Source organism: Plectropomus leopardus, chromosome 9 (assembly GCF_026936395.1).
Source record: "Plectropomus leopardus strain MGB_pleo_1.0 chromosome 9, ASM2693639v1, whole genome shotgun sequence".
NCBI lineage: Eukaryota > Metazoa > Chordata > Actinopteri > Perciformes > Serranidae > Plectropomus > Plectropomus leopardus.
In genome coordinates, this window is record NC_142184.1 from 35,469,251 (window position 1) to 35,490,990 (window position 21,740).

The window sequence follows — 21,740 nt, forward strand, 5'->3', positions numbered from 1 at the left end:
GCTCCCAATGACATCACCCTTGCAAGATGGCAACGCTCGTGTCCAGGATATCTGAACCTCACTTCAGCGTAGCAGGGGTAAGTGGGGGCGCGTCGCCCATCTTTATATACAGTCTATGGTGGACCGTTAACATTAGCCTGGTGAATTTAGCATTAGCTGATTGAACTTAACATTAGCCTCTTAACCTTTGCATTTGGCCTGTTGAACGTAGCATTAACCCATTACACTTAGCGTTAGCCTGGTGAACTTGCCATAAGCCTGGTGAACTTAGCTTTAGCCCTTTGAACATGCTGTTGGCCTGTTGAACTTAATGGCACATAGGAGAAGTTTACTATTAGAGCTTTCTGCCTAAAAGCCTTTTCTGGCATAAATCTTTTTGTTGTAGCCCAAACCATGACAATTTCTCTAATCCACGAAAGGGCTTTCTGGCAGATAACCCTGGATGCAAACTTCTCCCAACAGCACCTTAGCATTGCCATGCTGCACAGCTAATACTGCGCTCGGAGGCCTGAGAATGTTAGGTCTTATTTGAAACCAGTTCAATAACAATAGCAATAGACTGGATGTGGGTAATTTAAGCTTATTCTTCATGTTTTTTTTTTTTTTTTTTTTTTTAAATGGAGCTTAGCTGGCTTTGCTGTTATTAAAAGACCTCTTCTGCTCCATGAGCATCCTGGTAGGCTATTTCACACCTATCATTATTGTAATATGACATGCATCTGTTCGGGAGTTTTTCCTTGAGTGATGTGAGGGTCTAAGGCAGAGGGATGTCGTACACTGTAAAACCCTCTGAGGCAAACCATGTTTTGTGATAATGGACTCTAAAAATAAAATTGACTTGACTTGACTTGACTTGTTGCTGTTGTATTGGGTGTATGTAGATTAACCTGAAAATGTGGCCTAAAGGTACACGTGTAATAAACAAATAGTCAAGCTACCAGGAATTTCAGAAATAGTTATTCCTTTGCTTGGCAACATTGTGTAACTTTGATATTGTCAGCAGCCATAGGTCTTGTATGGTCTTGCAGCCTCACATTACATTACAAATCTGTTCTTTTTAATCAGTCGCCATTCTACATAAATGTTTTTTTAATGTATTTTCTAAATGAACATGAATAGTGAAAAGGTTTTGGATAATCCATTACAGATTTAAACACATGAAAACTACATTGTGCAGACATGTTGCACAAGAGGCAGTTGATCAGGAGGCCTGACTGCTCAGGTCCATCCTGGAGGATTGTGTGTCTAGTTGATGGTGATTAGAAGATAAAGGAGGAAACATTCTGGTTCTTGTAAAGGATTTCTGACAACGTTCTCATGGTTTTCAAGGGTGTATGTAAGAGGCCTGATAGGTTTTAAGCTTTCTGTGGAGTACAAAGTTAAACATTTTAGGTCTGTTAAAAGGGACACGTGTGACAGCAGCTATGTCCAGTTGGCAGTTTCTTGGAGATTACAGCTTTTTCAACACTAAAGGCTGCAGAAAGCATGAAAACAGAGGAGAATGAGACTGCGAACAACAACATAAACATCTTTGGACTGGAGCACATTTTGATTCAAATGCTGCTCACATCATTGTCAACTTTACTTATTTTGGTTATTGTTGTCTAAGACTGGAATGATTGTTGGAAGCAGCAGCTCAACTTCAACAATTGGGTTCTGTATATGTTTGTTTTGTTTTTTTTAGATGTTTTTACATGAGAGCGCTGGGACTGCAGTTGGGGGCTGGGGCTACTGAAAAGGCTGAATATTAAAGGCCTGCAGTAGGAGGGTCTGGAAGCTGTTTGGCCAAGTGGTGCAGCAAGACTCAGAGGACAGGGTCAGGATGAATGGGGGTCTAAACCAAAAGGAGGGGGAGGTTGGAATTTCATGCATGATGAAGATGAGGAGCAGAGTAGCTAGCCAGTCAGAAAACAAAGGCTGGTAAGAAGTTAAAAAAAGCTAATCGAATGCAGAGTTTCATGCGCTACATAGGATGACTTACAACCAGAGATACATGATGAGGAATTTTTTTCAACAAACTGATAAATGCCTGCTTCTCAGGCTGATAACTTACTATAACCAATTATTTCACATTTAAAAAGCAGTGTATACCCTGTACTTTGTGAACACCTAAGGGTAGGAAAGACTAAGATGTAGTCTAATGATTCAGATGCAGTATCCATACCTGCTACGGATGCATGATAATGAATCTTTTGCTGATATTCAATAAGTCAGTATATAACAATTAATTTGGTCGATAACCATTATCCACTTTTTTGAAAAATTTTGCAACTTCCTTCCCAATTCACCGACTGAATATACTTCCTTATCTGTGTGCCTGTACCCCAGTTTACCTCTAGTTTTATATGTATTTTCATGTATTTACTCATTTATTTTATTGTCTATCTATCTGTCTGTTTAATTTTTGTCATTTATATTCTTCATACATGTATCATACTTGTATATCCTTCAGATGTTTTTTTGATATATGTGCTTTTTTTTACTTGATGTTTTTTACTTGTTCACTATGAATATAAAAAAAGAATTTCTTTTTTTAAAATGCACATTTGCCGATTATGACAGTTCATTTTAAAACCAATATTGGGGGCTGAGGTCTGGACTGCAGGCAGGCCAGTCTAGTACCTGCACTCTTACTGTGAGGGTACGCTGTTGGAACACAGGAGAATGTGTCTCATTGTCTTGCTGGAAGTCCCTGAAAAAGGTATCCTCTGGATGGCAGCATATGTTGCTCCAAAACCTTTATGCACCTTTCAACTTTAACGGAGCCTTTACAGACATAAATTTTACCCATGTAATAACACACCCAAATATTATCACATATGCTGGCTTTTGAACGTCCCTGTAATTTAACACAGGTCAAACAAGCTTTGCAAATCACTGCATTCTGTTTTTATTTACGTTTTACACAGCGTCCCAACTTGTTTGGAACTGAAGTTGTAAATTAGAGGAGTTCTTTCATGCAGAACTACAACTGGGACATCTCCCAGAGATGTGCTCGCAAGCTTTCCAACCCTGAGTTACATGACATGTCAGCTGCTCCCAGTGGAAAAATACACCCATCACCATGGGAACTTTGAGTGAGCTGAATCGTTATAGCAACCAAATGTCAACTCTGTCCACTTAGGAGTGATAGGAAAGAGGAAGAGTCGAAGAAGAGAGAAGCAAGAGATAGGAAAGAGTGACTGAAAAGCAGCGACAGAATGCAGCACAGAGGGGACACGAGGCAGATATGTTGCCTAAAGACAAAGATAAAAGTGACAGCTATAAACTGTCATTTGTACTGAAGTCAAGTGAAGACAATTCTTTTTACATAACTAACTCAGTATCACAAATTTGCCCCAGAGGCTTCACAGGACAGGAGTGTGTGCATAGTGGGTGCATGTGGACCACAGGTTGGTACTTGCAGGAGGAATGCAGATCCGATAAAGCAGGGGTGTGTCACAAAGCAGTCAGCCAGCGCAGCTTTAAAGCAGGACCACAACATCACCAGAACAAGAGCAGATATAACTCATTGTTATTTTAAACATTTTTTTCTGTAAAATTCTATGAAAAGTTTTAATATTCAGTGTTGAAGCAAGACCCTACCTCCACCCTAGTAATATGCTGAAACTTATGATGAGCGGTGATGTGTGAGTCAGTGCCTAACAGTATTTGTGATCTTAAGCTGTCCAATACAGGGCATCATCTAGGGCAGGCATGTCAAACTGGTCCACAAGGGGGCCGGTGTGGCTGCAGGTTTTTGTGCCAACCAACCAAGAGCACACAGTTTGACCAATCAACTGTCTGAAGACGGAGATCAGTTGATTAAATGAGTCAAGTCTGGTGTGCTGCTACTTGGTTGGAAACAAAACCTGCAGCCACACCGGCCCCCCTGTGGACCAGTTTGACATGCCTGATCTAGGGCCTTGATACTCAACTTACAACCCAAATCTGGCCCCTGAGAGGATGCCGGATGGCCCCCCAACTATTTTCTAATTCACTATAAAAATACAGTTGTTCACAGCAGGAATTGTTTTTGTACTTTAGTATACATAAGGTTCCAGACTGCATAAAACAGCATCAAAATAGAGCTTATTTATCAAAAAAAGTAACAGTGGAGGATTACCACACCCCTGACAGATGTCCTAGCTAAGACCCTGATTCTAAAAAAAATTCTAAAAAATGTCCTTAAATCGGAGAAACATCCTTAAGTCTGAGAAACATCAAGATTCTAGAAAAATACTGGAATCCTGGAAATGTCCTAAAATCCTAGAAATGCGCTAAAGTTCTAGAAATGTCCAAAAATCATAAAAATGTACTAAAGTCCTAGAAATTTCCAAAAATCCTAGAAATGTTCTAAAAGCCTCAAAATGTGCTAAAATCCTTGAAAAGTCCCAAAATCCGAGAAATGTGCTAAAGTCCTGTAAATGTCCTAAAATCATAGAAATCGCTGGAGTCCTAGAAATGTCCTAAAATCATACAAATATCCTAAAATCTCAAAAACATATTTAAATCCTTGAAACCTGTTATTTAGCAAAAGTGGCCCCCAAGCAAAGCAAACTGAGTATCCCTGCTCTAAGGTTTGGACAACAGACAAGCTTGTCCTCCTCTCGGGTATTGTTAAGGACATAAGGTCCTTCACATTTTCTGATAATGTGTGTATGTTGCTCTTTGATTCATGCCTCTCACACACAAAGCCACTAAACATGCAAGGAATCTGCAAACATTCCCGGCAGACCACAGCACACCAAGCCTGATGGAGCCCATATACGGACACAGACTGCCAGACTCCCCCTCTGCTGACTCATACCCCCCCACCCCACCCCACCCCCGTTGCGTTGAGAGAGAGTGTGTGTGTGTGTGTGAGAGAGAGAGAGCGAGCGAGCGATAGAGGCAGTCACCAAAGTGTGGAGACTACCGTATGGAGAGAGTGCGTGTCTGTGGTTGATGCTCCATCTGCCCCAAAAACTCCCATGACTCATCTATTTGGCTCGCTGCTGCAGCCCCCCCCAGTGGCATCACGATGACATCATTGCAACCCCTGACCCACAGCCTGACCTGATCCCAGCATCTCAAGGAGGGAGAGGGAGGGGGAGAGGAGAGAGTGCAGAGGAGAGCGATAGCAGGAGGGAAGAGTCTGCACAATATTCAGGTTTTACTACAACATCTGGTGCAAATTAGTCTGCAGATCTTGTAAAGGTGGAGGAACGAAACAGAACAGCAGGTCTAGATAATCCTGAGCTCTCTCCATCCCTGTCCATCACTCACAATATACTGATGTTAATCATATATAACAAATGAAAAAGAAATCGCAGGACTATCAGGAGACATATCCATCAGCCAAAAGGCCGACATGACTATACTGGTGGGCCTTAACTGTATGTACTGTAGAACTAAACTGATAAAGGAAGAAATGATTGCAGATACATCTGCATCTGTGTATGTATCAGCTGGTACTAATAGATGTGGACCCCAGGAAGAATAGCTGCAGTAATGTTGTATCTAATGGGGATCCTAATAAACTAAACTAAACTAAACTAAACTAAACTAAACTTGAAACACATGAACTCATGTTTTCTTTCAATTCTTTCTTTCTAAAATGTTAACATGTCGATCCGTTGCCGTGCAGTGCATGGATTAGCAGGCCATAGATGGTTTCATTGCTATTCTGTTGATTTGGTCCCTGTTTACAGTCGGCTACTACATTTACAAACATTACAGCAGGAAATACATTCAGACGCACTTACAATCTTTATGTGGTCAAGTTTGAAACGGTCTCTAAGAACAAGGTGCAAGGTATATTTTTTCGTCATAAAAAAAAATCTACATCTTTGGAGTTGAAGGATGAGTTGATTAAAATCAGAAACTACTATGAAAATTCCATCCACTTTATATATATATATATACATATATATATATATATATATATATTTACATCTCAATCACCAACAACTGGAAAGTAGGTCACTGTTGTAATTTATGCAATTGGAATCTGCCAGTTATTTACTTGATTAATGGATCAGTTGTTTGGTCTTTAAAATGTCAGAAAATAATTTAAAAAATGTGTCAATCCGTGTGTCACAAAGATCAAGACGATGTACTTATTCTGTCCACAACCCAAAGACATTCAGTTTATTGTCATAGAGTGGGAAAGAAAGCAGATTATATCCCCATTAATGACACTGGAGTCAGAAAATGTTGACCTTTTTCTTAAAAAGTCACTCAAACCAATTAATTGATTATTAAATTAGCTGGAAATCAATATAAATTCAATAGTTAAATTAAATAGCTGATTACCAATTGCAATTAATCATTGCAGCTCTATTTCCCACAAATGTATATACGGTCATGTATAATGTGCAGCGCTGAGTGTGAGTGGAACTATCATGTCATAGGCTACATGCTGAACAAAGATACTTCTCAGACATTAAGATCAAGCGTGCAATACAATGGTGCCCACACACATATACATACACACACACACACACACACACAGTCATGCCTGGAAAAGAAGGAGTGGTTGAAGTGGCCAAACCCCGGTCAGACAGAACACTGTGAGGAAATGTCACACATTCCACACTGCCCTTATCTCTCTCACACACACTGTGGGACATTAAACGTTCACAAAACCCAAAAGGAAGCAAAAACATTTGCTCTGCAACTGTGACATGAGTTGGGCTTGTAGCCTCAAACATCCAAAAGCTGAAAAGCATTGACCTGGAGCTCTCTCTTCTTTCCCTCCCTCCTCCCTCCCTCCTCTAGCTCAACAAGCCACACTGGAGCTACTACACTTCCTCCTCTTTCTTTCTACTCCTTCCAGTCATCCTCCCTCCCTCCCCTCTCCTTCTCTTCACTCCCTCCGCTGGAAAAAGTTCCTCCTGGTTTTTTAGCCTTAAAAGGGCAGAAGCAAACTGGATCCTGGCAGCCCTCCCATTCCCTGGGCTCTGGTTACAGACGGAGGGAGGACAGGACAGGAGAAGGGGAAGGCAGAGGGGGTGGAGAGCTGAGAAAGAGAGAGAGAAAAAAAAAGGGCAGGGAAAAGTGCTGTGTGGGACATTTTTAAAGCCCGCACTGACAATAGCACCCGCTGAGGATGGGCTGAAATATGTTCATATAAGTGAAGAGATGAGCGAAAAAATGAGATTTGAAGGGATAGGCAAGGACAGAAATATGAAAAATATGAGGAAAACGGGGAGCGGCAAGTAGGGACAGGCTAAAACAGAGCCCAGGGAGGTGAGAGGAGGACACGGGCATCGTGTCCACTGATGAATGAGGGGGGTAATAAATACCAGGAGGTTTTAATTAACTGTTTGTTTCCTGGAAACCTCAACGATCAACCAGGAGAGCAGAGTTTAGGTTTGCGAGTAATTAATAGTTCTGGCCTGGCAAAAATGATTCAGGTCTGGAAAAGTAGATCCCCAACAGACGGCTTTCTGGCACAGGCGCTCAGTCCATGTCTGTTTGTAGCTAAAATCTTGTAACATAACAACAGTAAGCAAAGCACAAACGGCAGCACAACAGAGAAGTTTGTTGGTTTGACTTTGAATATTTTGGATAAAAAAAGAATATTACATTACAGGATATGCTGTCATTGCAGTTTATATGCAAGGGGCCAATGTTTTCTACCCTTTGAAACCTGAGAAAATTGGCTTGATTTCTTTTAAAAATCATGAGAAGGCAATGAGCAACAACAGAAGAAATGAACCAAAAACAGCAAGAAATTAGTAAAAAAAAAAAACCCAACAAAACAAAACAGAAAATTACCAGAAGTTTAAATAAAACAAAATAAGTAAATTAAAAAAAAATTACGATAATTATAAATAGTTTTTTTTTTTAGTCTTAGCTTTTTTCTTTTTTATCCCTTTGAAAACCAAGCGAATTGGCGTGATTTCTCTCAAAAACATGAGCAATGAGCAACGACAGAAGAAACTACCCAAAAAATTGCAAGAAATTAAAGTACACAAAAATTGCCTGAAAAACCAACAAAGTAATTAACTTTGAAAAAGCACCTAAAATCATAATTGTGACATAATTTAAATTATGCAATTATGATAATTAAAGATTTCCCATAGCTTATCTTTTTTCCCTAGCTTTTTAGAAATAATTTTCAAAATGTAGTAATTTCTTGCAGTTTGTGGAACATTTCTTAACAAGTTGTTTATTGCTTTTTTCTTCATGTTATAAAGGAAGTCTCTAATCACCAATTTGATCAGGGTTCAAAGGTTCAAATACATGTGAAAGGCATCTAAAAGCAGAACAAGAAAAGTGATGTTGCTTCAGGTTCAAAGGGATAAATACATTTCTAAATCTACTCATTTCTTGCAATTTGCTACATTTGCGGCTTGTTGCTCATTGCGTTTTCCTCATGTTTTTGAAATAATAGTTTACTCAGGGTTCAAAGGTTTAAAAACTTGTGAACAGCATCTGAAAGCAGCACAAGAAAAGTGACGTCACTCCAGGTTCCAAAGGGTTAAATACCTTCCTGCAGATCTTTGCGGGTAACAGAATATGTTGCTTTATGTCTGCTTGTTCAGTCTGAACATGAGGCATGGGGTGTTGGGGCATGTTTCCAACTCTGATGTAATGCAATAGCCTGAATACCACTGTACTGAATGGGAACACGCTCTCTGCTAATCCTCGCTATCCACTTGACCAGTCCCCTTTCGCCTGTGCAGACAGGAAGTTATGCTAATGATAATGAGCGGGCAGGAAGTGATCCATTTTGACCTAACTCGGTGGCTAAACTCTGTTATCTCACTTTTGAGCCTACATTCCTCTGTGCCCTTCAACACAGCAGTCACGCTCTCACTTTCTGAAAACCTAAGATTATATAATGTTGTTTGACATCCACAGCACAAGCAGGCTCTTAATATACAGACACTTTGGATTCCCCAATGGGTCTATGTAGTGCTCTCATTATCTGATGACTGAGGTCGCATGAGTTTTGGGAGTTGCCTTTGCATTGCTATAATTAAATGATGTTAACTGATGTTTTGGCCCCCTAGGGACGGCAGCAACAAGCTGTAAACATACTGACATGTCATCCCCTTAAAGACTTCATATGGTCAACTTATCGGCAAACAGTCAGTACATTTACATAACGTTAAAAAAAGATCAGACTATTGTGTTGATCCAACGAAAACTGGACTTTTAAAATATGTGTAAATATGTCAGTCCGACTGAAATCGTACTAAGTCCAATTTTTCAAAGTCAGACTAACTCACCTGGATAACGCGGTTCGTGGTCAATAATGTATACACCTCAGTCGGACCTGAACTGGCCTTGGTGTTCTGCACATGCTATAGTCCCCATGCTGGGCTTTGACCCGGAAGTCAAACAGCATAAACTGATATAAGAAAACTGGTAAAAAACAAAAGAGAAAGGTAAAAAGGAAGCGTATGGAATCTACAGAGACGAAAAGTTATTCATGTTGCCACAATTCGACACGCAACCCGTTTGCCACTTGCTAACATGTTTGGAAACTGGAAGAAGGTCCAATAGCAACTAGCTGAAAGAAGGCATATCTCCACCTGCTGTGGCAGAGTCAGACATACTTCCATTAATAAACTGATTCTTCCCTGCTGCTTGTATACTGAGACAAGGACAGAAGTCCAATTAAATGACCTAAGTGAGCTTTAACTGTAGCTCCACTTAATGGTGCATGTTAATGTACTGACATTTATGAGATGACTGCGTTTCCACTGAGTGATGTTCTGCGACTTCTCCTCTGGTGATAACACTCCAAGAAGCATGGTGGTGGATGTTTAAAACATTAGCAGCTTTATTTCTATTGCAGCCACCACACTAGCCGTCATTATTTCCAATCCAAGGCCACGTAGCCGTGTTATGGAGTGTTAATGTAAAGGCAAGCCGCTCCCACATATGAGGGATTTCTGGGAGGTGATAGTCCATGATTTCACAGAGGAATTGTGGATTCAAAACTTATGGATGATCGGCTCAACTTTCTCAGAGTTATGTGATGCAATAACAGCTCTTGTAGCTCCTGCAGCATCATGAGGGAGCCAGTTCCCACTGACAAGCACACAGTCGTAGCATCATGTGACCTAGAAAAGCCCAAAAAGTGTTTACATTGTAGTTTTGTCAAATGTGAATTTTTGGAATTGCCTGAGATACCAGCTCATGTAAGTGTAAAAACTTTTTTGCAATAAAGTTTTAGAGTTTTTCTGGAAATTGACATGTTTCCATTCAGCTGTTTGATATTCACAATTTCAGTTTGTGCAATTTGAGGGTTAATGGAATCCCGCCTATTTAGGCTTTGTGTATTTGTGTGTTTGATTTGTCAACTCTGTCAGCTGTGAGAGCTATCTGACCAGTTTGAGATTTGTGGCTTGCCTTGCATGATATTAGTTTGGAATTCTGCAATTCTTTTTTTTTTTTGTCACTGTGAATATAGAGCAGCTTTTGCAGCAGTAGCAGTCGGAGTGTGAACCTTTTTTTGTTTATCATGTCTTCTCTTGCTTTGGAATAAGGAGCTTAGGTTAGAAGATTGTCTTTTGTTTATCTTTTGTCTTTGGGCAGGTAAGTTTAGGGATGAAGACATGTTTTGTTTGTTGTTTTAGGCACTGCTCAGCTCTGAAATCAAATAAACTGCTTCCTTTGTTTCCTGTAATGGGCTACTGATCCGCTGGTTCTTCTTGGGAGTGGGAGCGTGGGGAGTCACATAGCATGCTTTGCGCCAGGTTTCCAGGGACATAACACAGTTTCTTTAAAATATTGATTGTAGTAGCTTTATTACAGCTTGATTGGAATTTGGGTTTGGCAATATGACAGTGTTTATTGTGAGACAACTGAAACATATCAACAATTTTGTCATTCCACTAATACCAAAGCCTGTCTCTGTAATATCAAGGTTTCTGTGTCAAGGTAATGAAGTGACTTGATGTGTGTGGTATTTCAGTCATGGTCAAACATGGTAATATCTTTGATTGACAGTGGTCCTGTATGCACAGTGAAAGGGGTCCAAGGATGGCCGCTTTCTTGCGATCACAGACAACCTGGGGTAAAATTCTGACAGTGTCAGAAATTTGGGATGAGAATCTCACTGTCTGACTGCTGTCTGACAAACTACATTTACTAACCAACCAATAGAAGTGCTGCATGGGGGCGCCCAGTATCTAAGTTGGTAGAGCAGGCGCCCCATGTACAGAGGCTACGTCCTTGCCACACCGGCCACAGGTTCAATTACCGCCTCAGCCTTTTTCTGCATATCACTTTTTTTCTTTTCCTCAGCCATAATAACCACTATAGCGAGGGCTCCACTTGTTTGTTCACAGTTTGCTCTTACCCCTACAGTGGCGTAGATGGATGACCATGTCAACGATGATTTGTTCATGCATATTAATGTCAATGGATGGAGGTTGTAGCCTGTAATTCAGCAGGTGATGTCATCATACAGTCTACATACACAAGACTTTATGTCGTACCCAAAGTTTATTATTGTCACAGTGTGAAGCTGCACTTAACTTCTAAGTCTGCAAATATCTTGCAGTCTGCAGGAGGCTTAAGGCACTGGTGGTCAGTATTTTGAATCATCGCAGCACTGGGCAGCAGCCTCTGTGGCTACATTGGTGTTCTGTATTTAAAATATGTATAAAATGTGGTTCTTCTAAGTGCTTAAAATGAGCAAGTGAAAAGCATGTCCATGTGCAGATGGTATCATCCAGAGGAAAAAGACACCTGCTCTGCCAAGCCCAAATCTCACACTCAAAGTGCAGTAAACACACACACACACACACACACACACACACACACACACACACACACACACACACACACACACACACACACACACACACACACACACACACACAATAAAAACTGCAACACAAGTTTGTCTGCAGGCAAAATCTCACAATAAAAAAATAATTGCATTTGAGGAATTGCTCAGTAGTTGGAATATTCACAGCTGAAACAATCATTGCACTTGACTCCTTGTTTTGAGCACTTTCACAGACCAACCTTATCACTCTGTAGGTGTCCTACTACAAAGCATCTGAACACAGCACAAGAAAAGCGATCTTGACCCAGGTTTCAAACGGTGACATTTAAAATTTAAAAATTGCATAATGGGGATACTTAAAATTAAAAAATTGCACATGTCAGCACTGACCAAGAAAAGATGTGAAATAACAGCAAATTTGCCTGTGATTATGCAGTATGATGTAATATTACAACTACAGGAGTGACTTGATGTTCTCTTAACCCTTTGAAACCTTTGGCTTAATTTCTTTTAAAGACATGGGAAGTAGGCCATGAGCAGCAGCAGTGTAGAAAAAGTACAAAAAGCCCAGAATAAAACAAAGAAATGAACCGAAAAAAAGTGTTTCAAAAGTACTAATAATTGAGTAGTGTAATTTTACAGACATATAATTTTGATATTTATAAATATATTTGTCTCAAAATTTTCCCTAGCTTTTTGAAAAATATTTTTTCAATCGACTTATTTCTTTTTAATTTGCATTTCTTGGCAAGTCGCTCAATACCTTTTTCCCCATGCGTTCAAACCAATTTGCTCAGGGTTCAAAGGTTTAAATACTTGCATGAGATGACTGAAAACCACCAAAAAAGTCATGTCTATCCAGACTTCAAAGGGATAAATTTAAAATCTAAAAATTGCATATATTGGCATTGGCCAAAATAAGTTGGAAAACAACAGCAAATCAGACATAACGACAAAAATCCAATGTCGTGCATCCCTAATTAATTAAGTTGCAGAATTAACTTTATTGGCCACGTATGTGTGCACATACAAGGAATTCGACTCACATATGTACGTATGTCACATGTCACATATGAACATTTCAATGGTGTGTTTGTTGTTTTACTGCATTGGAATGCTAATCTGTGGCATGCTGAAAATAGCTCTGTCACATATAACACATGTATATTTAGGTCTGCCACTTCCAGCAATATGTAAAGCTGGCTAACATCAGCTAACATTAACTAACGTTAGCTCACGTTAGCTCTTGGTCACACAACACCAAGTCAGACTGTAGCATCAAAACCTCAGAGTGAGCTGAAATAGGTGCTTTGTTTTATTGCTTAGGAACTTCATTTATTGTTTCTTGGAGAAAGATTACATTATATCCTCTCTAAAAAGTTACACTGTTTCACTTTAACCCTTTACAACCTGTAGCGACATCACTCTTTTAGTGCTGCTTTCAGATGCCTTTCACAAGTATGTAAAAACTTTGATCACTGAGCAAATTGGTGCTTTTTCCCTCAAAATATGGGGGAAAAAGGCAATGAGCAACTTGGTAAGAAAAGATCTACAAATTGCAAGAAATTAGAATATTTAGAAAATTATTTTTTAAAAGCTAGGAAAAATGTCTCGAAATTGAAGTTTTGACAATAGCTTATGATTTTTAAGTACTTTCCCAGGTATTTTCTTTGTTTTATTATTTATTTATTTTACTTGTAAATTTCTTGTACTTTCCACAAATGTCTTGCTAATTTTTGGGTCATTTCTTTTTTTGATACTCATTGCCTTCTTCCCATGTTTATGAAAGAAAGTGAGTCAATTTGCTTAAGTTTTAAAGGGTTAAACTAATTGACCTCAGCCTATGTTTCATTCTCTGTGTGAATCTAACAAAAGCATGAAGACACACTTATGCACAAACTCTTTTTTGCTATAAGGACATTTATCACACTCTTTTATCAGATATATAGAAAACATTATTTAACAGTGCAACAGGGGCAGACAGCCTGGTTGTTGCCACTCTGCAGGCGTCTGTCTCGACCTGCTCGTCTCTGCTCCCGGGCAAAGACAGGGGAACAGCCGGGTTCAAAGTTACATCACAGCTCCGTTCGTCTCACATCCTGTCTGTGTGCATGACGGGAAGAGTTTGGCACAATTGCTGCCATCTCAACTATTTCGACAAACTCCACACAGGCTCAGTCAAGCACAAATGAAGATCCTCTTAACAGCTGGTGTACACTAAAGCTTTAATGCACGCACGCACACGCACGCACACACGCACGCACGCACGTGCGCGCGCGCGCGCGCACACACACACACACACACAGACAGACAGACACAGACACACAGACACACACACACACACACACAGACAGACAGACACAGACACACAGACACACACACACACACACACACACACACACACCCCAACAGACACACACAGAATGATGCCAAGTGAAATGATTTATCTTGCTCAAACATGGGTGTAGAATATGCACACAGGCTGTCTCTACAAATGTAAAGAGGGAACATCATCACACAACTTAAGAGGTAAAGATAAGATAAATGTAAAAACTTCCTATTATCACAACAAAATAATATATAAGCCCATGCAAATCACATGGAGAGGTTACATTATGAGACATTATGGTGACTGATCAGGGCAGCCTTCGCAGTCTTTAACTGCGCTCCTGGCTGACTACCTGTTACTTCTCACCTGGATTTATCAGTAATCGTGTGTCTGCTGCCAGTGCCAGATCATGTGGGCTTGTCAAAACTGCAGAGAGACATAATCTCTTGCATTTAAACTAGGGCTGTCAAACAATTATTTTTTAAAATCTGCCCATACTGGAAGGGGGATCCCTCCTCAGCTGCTCTTCCTGAGGTTTCTACCATTTTTCCCCTGTTAAAAGGTTTTTTGTTGAGTTTTTCCTTATTCGTTGTGAGGGTCTAAGTGCAGAGGGATGTCATATGCTGTAAAGCCCTCCGAGGCAAATTGGGATTTGTGTTAATGGGCTTCATAATAAAATTGATTTGATATGAATTTTAATAGTTAATAGTAATTCATTTCATTTTTAATTACATGTTTAATATTCTATTATTTTGCATTTCAAATCAGTTTTGAAGCCCATATTAACAAGGTAAAGTAATTCTTTCCAGAGTGTCTTTCTTGGGAATGAAATGATACAAAGAAATCTACTATCTGATCTTGACTTTTAGCTTTTTTTCCCCAATTAATGTTGCACTGCTGCAAGAGATAGGAGTAGGGACGCAGGTATTGGATTTTTTCTGATGTCGATTTGCTGATATCTTACAACTCATTTTCCTGATACCACTATAAATATATCCATTTTTTCCCCACCTAATTTTAGTGATCATCAAGTGTCTTCTGTAGTGGAATGAGCATCTTATCATGATGGCCCACCAGCAGATGGAGACATAAAATACAATGCTCTTTGGTGTATGTAATATTCATTTATTGTGCAAAATAAAGAAATATTTCAACTTAGGGTTGATGTTTTGTATATGTTCAATAGTAAAAAAAATCTGTTTGTGATAGTGGCACAATTATAGCATATTGGCCAATTCTGATATTTCGTTTTAAAGCCAATAAATACCGATACTGATGATATGCTGATGCATCCTTAAGGGGTGATAACACGAGACGCATTGCGCCACGTGTGACCACTCCAAAAACGCCTTGGAATCGCATCTGGAAAAACAGCCGAGAGCACCTGTGGAGCAGGGCTGCATGTGCATGGCCAAAAGTGACATTGATGAGGGGTGCAATGACACGCCTTGAGCAAGAAAGTTGAAAATATTTTACCTTTTATGCATGCCAATAAACTGCCAGAAAACCGTGTTGCGTAGCAGCAAGAAAGCAGCACCCGATAGGCGCGCTGTACCATAGGAAAACAATGGTTTTGCTGGCGACGCTTCTCTAGCAACGTGTCTGTGCCCTCAGCTCATAGGTAGGAGCTCAAACTCAAAGTACTTGCACATTACTTTTGACACCTGAACCATCTGGGAATTTTTTTAAGTAAAATGAGTCGTTCAAACGCTCAGCTGTGTCCTTGCTTACCATCACTGTAGTAACAGAAAGCAGGAGGGGACAAATAATATATATAATAGTAATAATAATATATATAATAATAGCTTTTAGTTTGGCTTTTGACTGAACTTTACCGATTTATTTATTGACTATTTATTTAATTTTTTTTTTAGTCTGTTTTACTATTTTACTGGATGATATTTCATTTTATTTTATTTTATTTTTTTTTTTACATTTTTATCTATTATTATTTGTGCAGTTTGAGAGTACTCTTATTTTAGTTCTGGGGGGGGGGGCTTCACAAAGCTCTTTGTGTTAGACTTTAGACTTTTTTTAGACTTTTAGCTTTAATCAATTAACCCAATAACACAATTTTAAAAATTTAATAAGAACCTCACATCCAGATGACATGAGAGTGGTATTGATTTTATCATCCAACTCTCAGTAAGAAATTCATTTAAATTATTTATCAAGCACAAATGCCACAAATCTGAGCTACATCACTGTAATCTGAATAACTATGGGTTTTGGACCGTTAAACTGGAAAAACTTAAAGTTGTCACCTCAAATTTGTGGAATTTTTGACACTTTCCACACATTTTACAGTGTAAGTGAATGATTGTGTAAATGATTATTTGCAGCCCTAACCCAGTCCCACACTGCACTGCTCTGACCTTAATTAGTTTATGGGTGGATAAAAATGACTTGTCTTATTTATGTGACTCACATTTACAGTGTCACACTTTTGCATATCAACATTTGTCCATTTTTAGCAAGCAAGCAAAAGAGAACTGAAAGAGGTGTGGACGTCGAGATTCAAACGTGAAAGAGAACTAAGTGGTGAAGGAGGAGAGAAAGAGCTACAGAGCAAAGAAAGAGGGAGGGACCCCGTGCATCATGCTGGGCAGTTTGGTAATTTGTGGTAAGGGTTGCTGGCTGGGTGTGCCCGCTTTTCTGCAATGAAAGGAGGAAGTAAAAGAGGAGAACGGGCTCCTCTCTCATCTTCAGCTTAAATGACTCAAGAGGAGGAGCTCGGATGACGGTGAGTCAGCAGGAGGAAGACACAGACAGTGCTGAGTAGTGTGGCTCCTGGTGCCTGGTACTGCACCCTAGATGGTATCTTATTGCCAACCACAGCACTGATAAACACAGCCTCCACCAATAATGTGACCTCCTCACTACAGCTCCAACTCACCCTGTCTGCGTAGAGTGAAGGCTGCTTTTGTATTTGACATGAGGCTCAAAAGGTGTCATCAGCTCACCTGTGGGCTGCAGCAGGAACCAGCAACATGTGTGTGGAAACCATGATTGTGCCAGACATTCCCCCAGGGACTCACTCATGTCTGATTCATGCACCCAGTCACAAACATCCAGCAGCAGAGCATAGACTGCTGACTGTCTTAACCCCAGGTGTGGATGGTGAAAAATCAGATAGGATTATTCATTCTCATGCAATCTCAACTTTTCATTTTAAGAAGTTTTCCACTGCTGGAAAGTCTTTTAATAAAACTAGCATCTGCATACAGTAGAAAAACGCAAATGCATTTGAAGTTGATGCTACATGACTATAGAAAACAACCGAGAAATCAGACACTTTTGCTCAAGAGGTAGAAAACCTACAACTACCAGAATGCACTGCACCGGACCAGACCAATAGGCCTCCTGTGGGTGGGTGATGTAGTGCAAACTTGTTTGTGTGAAAGAATGGCAGCCGGGCGGCAAGAAACAATTGTGTATTACAGTTAAACGGTGTCGCTGAAAACATTTGAGATGTGAAATAACAGTTACAGGTTGGTTTATATTCCATCAGCGCTGCTTAGTTTTACAGTTTAATCACAGATTTTTTTTTGTCTCTTTTTCACTGTAAAGGAACCAGTATGGTGCCCACTTCCTGTTCACAAGCTCTCGCAATCACAGCTGGACAAGACCCTAAAATATGTTTCAAAGAACATTTTAGGCAAGAAATAGGCAGTATTGTAACATGATCTTAATTTATATTTGACCGATTGATCAGATTTCAGTACGAGTTTGAAAGACAGAGAGAGGGAGGCAGGTCTGTCTCTTCTGCTGTATAACCTTTAGACTCTTTGCCACTCCACAAAAAACCTGGTAACACCCGCTAACATCTGGTTATTTAATACAATGGGAAAGTGTACCATCCGCATTCACACCTGGGTCAAATGACTTTGCAGAAGTCATAGGTATTAATCGCCTCCGGGTCCTATCAGCATTGATAGTCACACATTGGTGCTGAATGCTCTAATTTCAACCCCGGTGATGTGCCACCACAAATAACAGTCCATCAATATAAATCAGTCTGCACTGAGTTTGAAAAAGAGACTAAATAAGTAAGAAAAATCATCATAAAGTTCTCACTGGTCTCCATCAATGCTCAAAACAGCAAATGTGACACAACAGAAAAAACAAACATACAAAACAAAAAAAAACCACATACACAGAAAGGCATACTTGTCTGCTGCAAACCTGTATACACAGCTCTGCTCTACTGGCAAATTTTTCTATAGCTTATTTTGAGCTGGTTTACCAAGTTTTAACAAAACATAAATGCACTAATTTTGGTGGAAAAGGAGAATTTGAGTCTGTGGTGGTGGCATGAGTGGTGGCCAATACCAAAATGCGAAAGCACAGCCGTAGTTCAAGCAACAGCGCCGAAAGCCAGCGAAACTCCACCAGATGACATGTTTTGCATCAATTTGCGTCATCCGTTGGAGTTTGTAAGATGGAGGAAAGTTTACCACAGTTCATCTCCACATACTGCCCACATTGTTATGACGCAAACCTGGTTGAAATCAGTGAAGTATCCTTTTTATTCACTTGCAGTCTGATACACAACCATAAAATCCCCAGTGTTGTGAGCAGGTAGGCAGCTGCATGTAGGCTAAGCCCATTAAAGCCACTGTCACCATGCGTGAGCCAAGTCCTGTCTAATGCTGCAGGGACCCAGCCAAAACCCACTGCACGACATGAGCACAGACAATAGCCCTGTGTCTCTCTCTCTTTCTGTATGTGTGTGTGTGTATCTCTCGTGTGTGTGTCCTATCCTACTAGGCCCGAATTACATCCTGGCCCACAAGTTTGGGCTCAGACCGGCCCAGCTCAGCTCAGCTCAGGCAGCAGGGGAGGACAGAAAACGTAGGGCCCCCCCTTCTGCACAGTCAGACCCCCTCCTCCCAAAACAAATCTGGCGCTGGAGACAAAAGCTGTGCGCCCCTGGACAGCAGGGAAACGCCTGCTCTCTCACTGAAAACACTCGGGAATGTTCCCAAAAGCAGAAACTTTCTTGTGAACTTATACCACACAGGAGAAAAACAGGAGAAAAAGTGGAAGCTCGTGTGTGTTTTCACCACTTTTTCTGTACAAGGTAGCAGATTTTTCATTTTTTCACAGTAGAGTAGCATGCTCAACTTTATTCAACCCTGCAGGACTGCATACAAGCACTGCTCTTCATCATCTTTTTGACATTTCTTTCAATACAACCCTGCACAAAAAGCAACTTAGAGAGGAGGGACAACCTGAATGAATGTGGACATGTGTTAGAGGACGGCAAAAGACATTCATTCCACGCAACATGTGACTCACCTATGGACACCAGCTTAATGTTCTCCTTGTCGAGGAACTCCAGCGCCACCGACACGTTCTCCAGCTGCATCTGGCGGAAGGTGGGCCTCTGGTTGTACTTTCTGAACATCTTCTTCTGGGACAGGACCTCCAGGAGCCCGATGAGCCGCAGCCCGTCGCTCAGGTCCGTCTGCAAGTTGCCGATCCTCTTGTTGACGCATTTCAGGTGCTCGTTACACCATCGGGTGAAGGTGTTCTGCTGGATCTTCTTCCACGGCGCATCCTCGGCCAGGTCCTTCTCCGTGGCGGGCATTTCTGCGTCCTTGTCCGTGGAGAGAGCGTTGGGAGCGGGCGCGGCGCTCTGGTGGAGCCGGGGGTGTGAACCACTCATTTTTATGGTCTCGGCTGCGTCTTGGTTCGCTGGCTGTTTCTCTGGGTGGAGTCTGCTCAACTCTGCGGGGCCGCTCCCTCTCTCTCTCTCTCTCTGTCTCTTTCTCTCTCACTTTTTAGCTTGTCTGTGTCTGGGAGGAAAGAAAAGAAAGAGAGGAGTGAACACGACATGGTGACTTATAGCCCGGAGGTAGATATTTTGCAAAGAAAGTAGGCGGTTATGGCACCGGAAAGCAGAAAAGGGGAGTCATCTTGGATAAAACTGAAAACACAAATGATAAGCTTTCACAAGAAGCCAGCTCCATCACACTGATACACTTTTCATGTCCAGTTTAAGGATAAACTGACTCACATCCGATCTAAATCTTAACAGATGACTAATAAATTCATCTTGAACACATTTTCTAATAAGTAAGAAAAGTTAAAGGTCCAGTGTTTGAGATTTAGTGGCATGTAGTGGTGAAGTTGCAGAACTGAATCACAGCATGGAATGTTCCATCAAATTTGGTTAACATTACCTACATTATGTAGTTTTGAGCTTTTGATTTGTAGTACATGCATTTAAGACAGCTGCTGTTCCTGGCCCTCAACACTTTTCTTTAAAGCATTAGCATGGGAAGAAGGCAATGAGCAATTTAATAAGACATGGCCCAAAAATTAGCAAGAAAATATTATAAAAGTTACAAGAAATTACCTTAAAATATGCAAGAAAAATAAAGATAAAAAGCAAACAAAGAAGAAAGAATCCTGTAAAATAATTTCAAAAATATCATTGTGAATATATTTTCTGGACATTTTCCCTTCTTCCTTGTCTTTTTGTTGTCACCTTTAACAATTTGTTTTTGCAATTTGCAGGACACTTCTTAACAAGTTGCTCATTGTCCCCCATGTTTTCAAATGAAATCAAACCAATTTGTTCGTGTTTCAAAGGTTTCAACCGCTTGTAAAAGGCTTCTGAACACAGCACATGAAAAGTGATGTCGGTAAAGGTTTTAAAAGATTAATAAAGTAACAATATACATTTTTTATACATTGATTCAGCATCCCACTTGTAGTTTTGTAAACTCGATGCAATGTTCGTTCTTTGCACATCTTCCTCGGAGCATCCATGTTAATTCCACATTAAAACTTAAAGCTCATAATTCAGTCGAGCATTTCATTTGTTCACTCACCGTAAGAGGCAGTGTGAGCTACGATAACAGCGAGTAGGTAATATTTGTTTGTTAATTGTTGCCCTCCACTAATCACAGTTATGTTGTTGCTGTTGAAAAAAAAGGGTTTGTTTTTCTGAGTTGGAAAAACAAGGTGACACTGTGCCAGATGTACAGAGATGAAGGGCCCATTTTCAGGGTCCCTGTGAGGATATGAGCTCATCTAATGCTCATGTTCATGGGTCCCAGAAAAATAAATATTTGCGCTATCCAGAGGGACCTGAGCATCAGTGACTCCACATATGGTCACAAATTTGTGTTTAATTCGTGTCTGTTAGCCCACACTTTTTCAACTTTCCTTTTCTGTACAGTTGTTTGTGTCTCTTAGCATGGATGGCATGCTTATTTCTGCATATGTTTTCAGAGTATGTATCTGTGTGCATATGTGATGCCAGGGGGAGTGTTCGTACACCAGCTGCACCCACCTCCTGTTTGTCTCCACTGCACTGACCAAACAGCCAGATGAGATCACACTCCAAGTATGCACCATATGATGCACTAATGACAGGTTGAGTGTTTTATAGCAGCAGGCAGTTTCTCAAAATGTAACAAGGGTAATGGTGGGCAGCTTTATTTGGTATTTTCCTTCAGTTTCACGAAAACCTCTTTGAGGGTACTTACATCATCTGTGTTAAAAGTCCTCAGGTTTTCCTCAGTGCATTAGAGACATATATTGATTGTTTTTTGGCTGCATTAATGTGGAGTCAGAGCACATAAAAGACATGAAGTCAGATGAGGTGGTAAAAATTATAATCCAGATGTCTCACAAATGTTCCCACTGTCATCTTTATTCTGTTTGCCTCCACCAAAA

The 21,740-nt window shown here is 40.4% G+C and overlaps 1 protein-coding gene across 3 annotated transcripts in view; it reads right to left on the reverse strand.

The window, feature by feature from the left end:
* The window catches only part of flna (filamin A, alpha (actin binding protein 280)), a 71,731-nt gene that overhangs the window by 40,363 nt on the left and 9,628 nt on the right, over positions 1-21,740 (reverse strand). For all 3 annotated transcript variants that reach the window (XM_042491210.2, XM_088082660.1, XM_042491211.2), the window contains exon 2: positions 19,350-19,849. In XM_042491210.2, coding sequence (XP_042347144.2) covers positions 19,350-19,719 — 370 coding nt within the window. In that variant the 5' untranslated portion in view covers positions 19,720-19,849. The remainder of the gene's footprint in view (positions 1-19,349; positions 19,850-21,740) is intronic.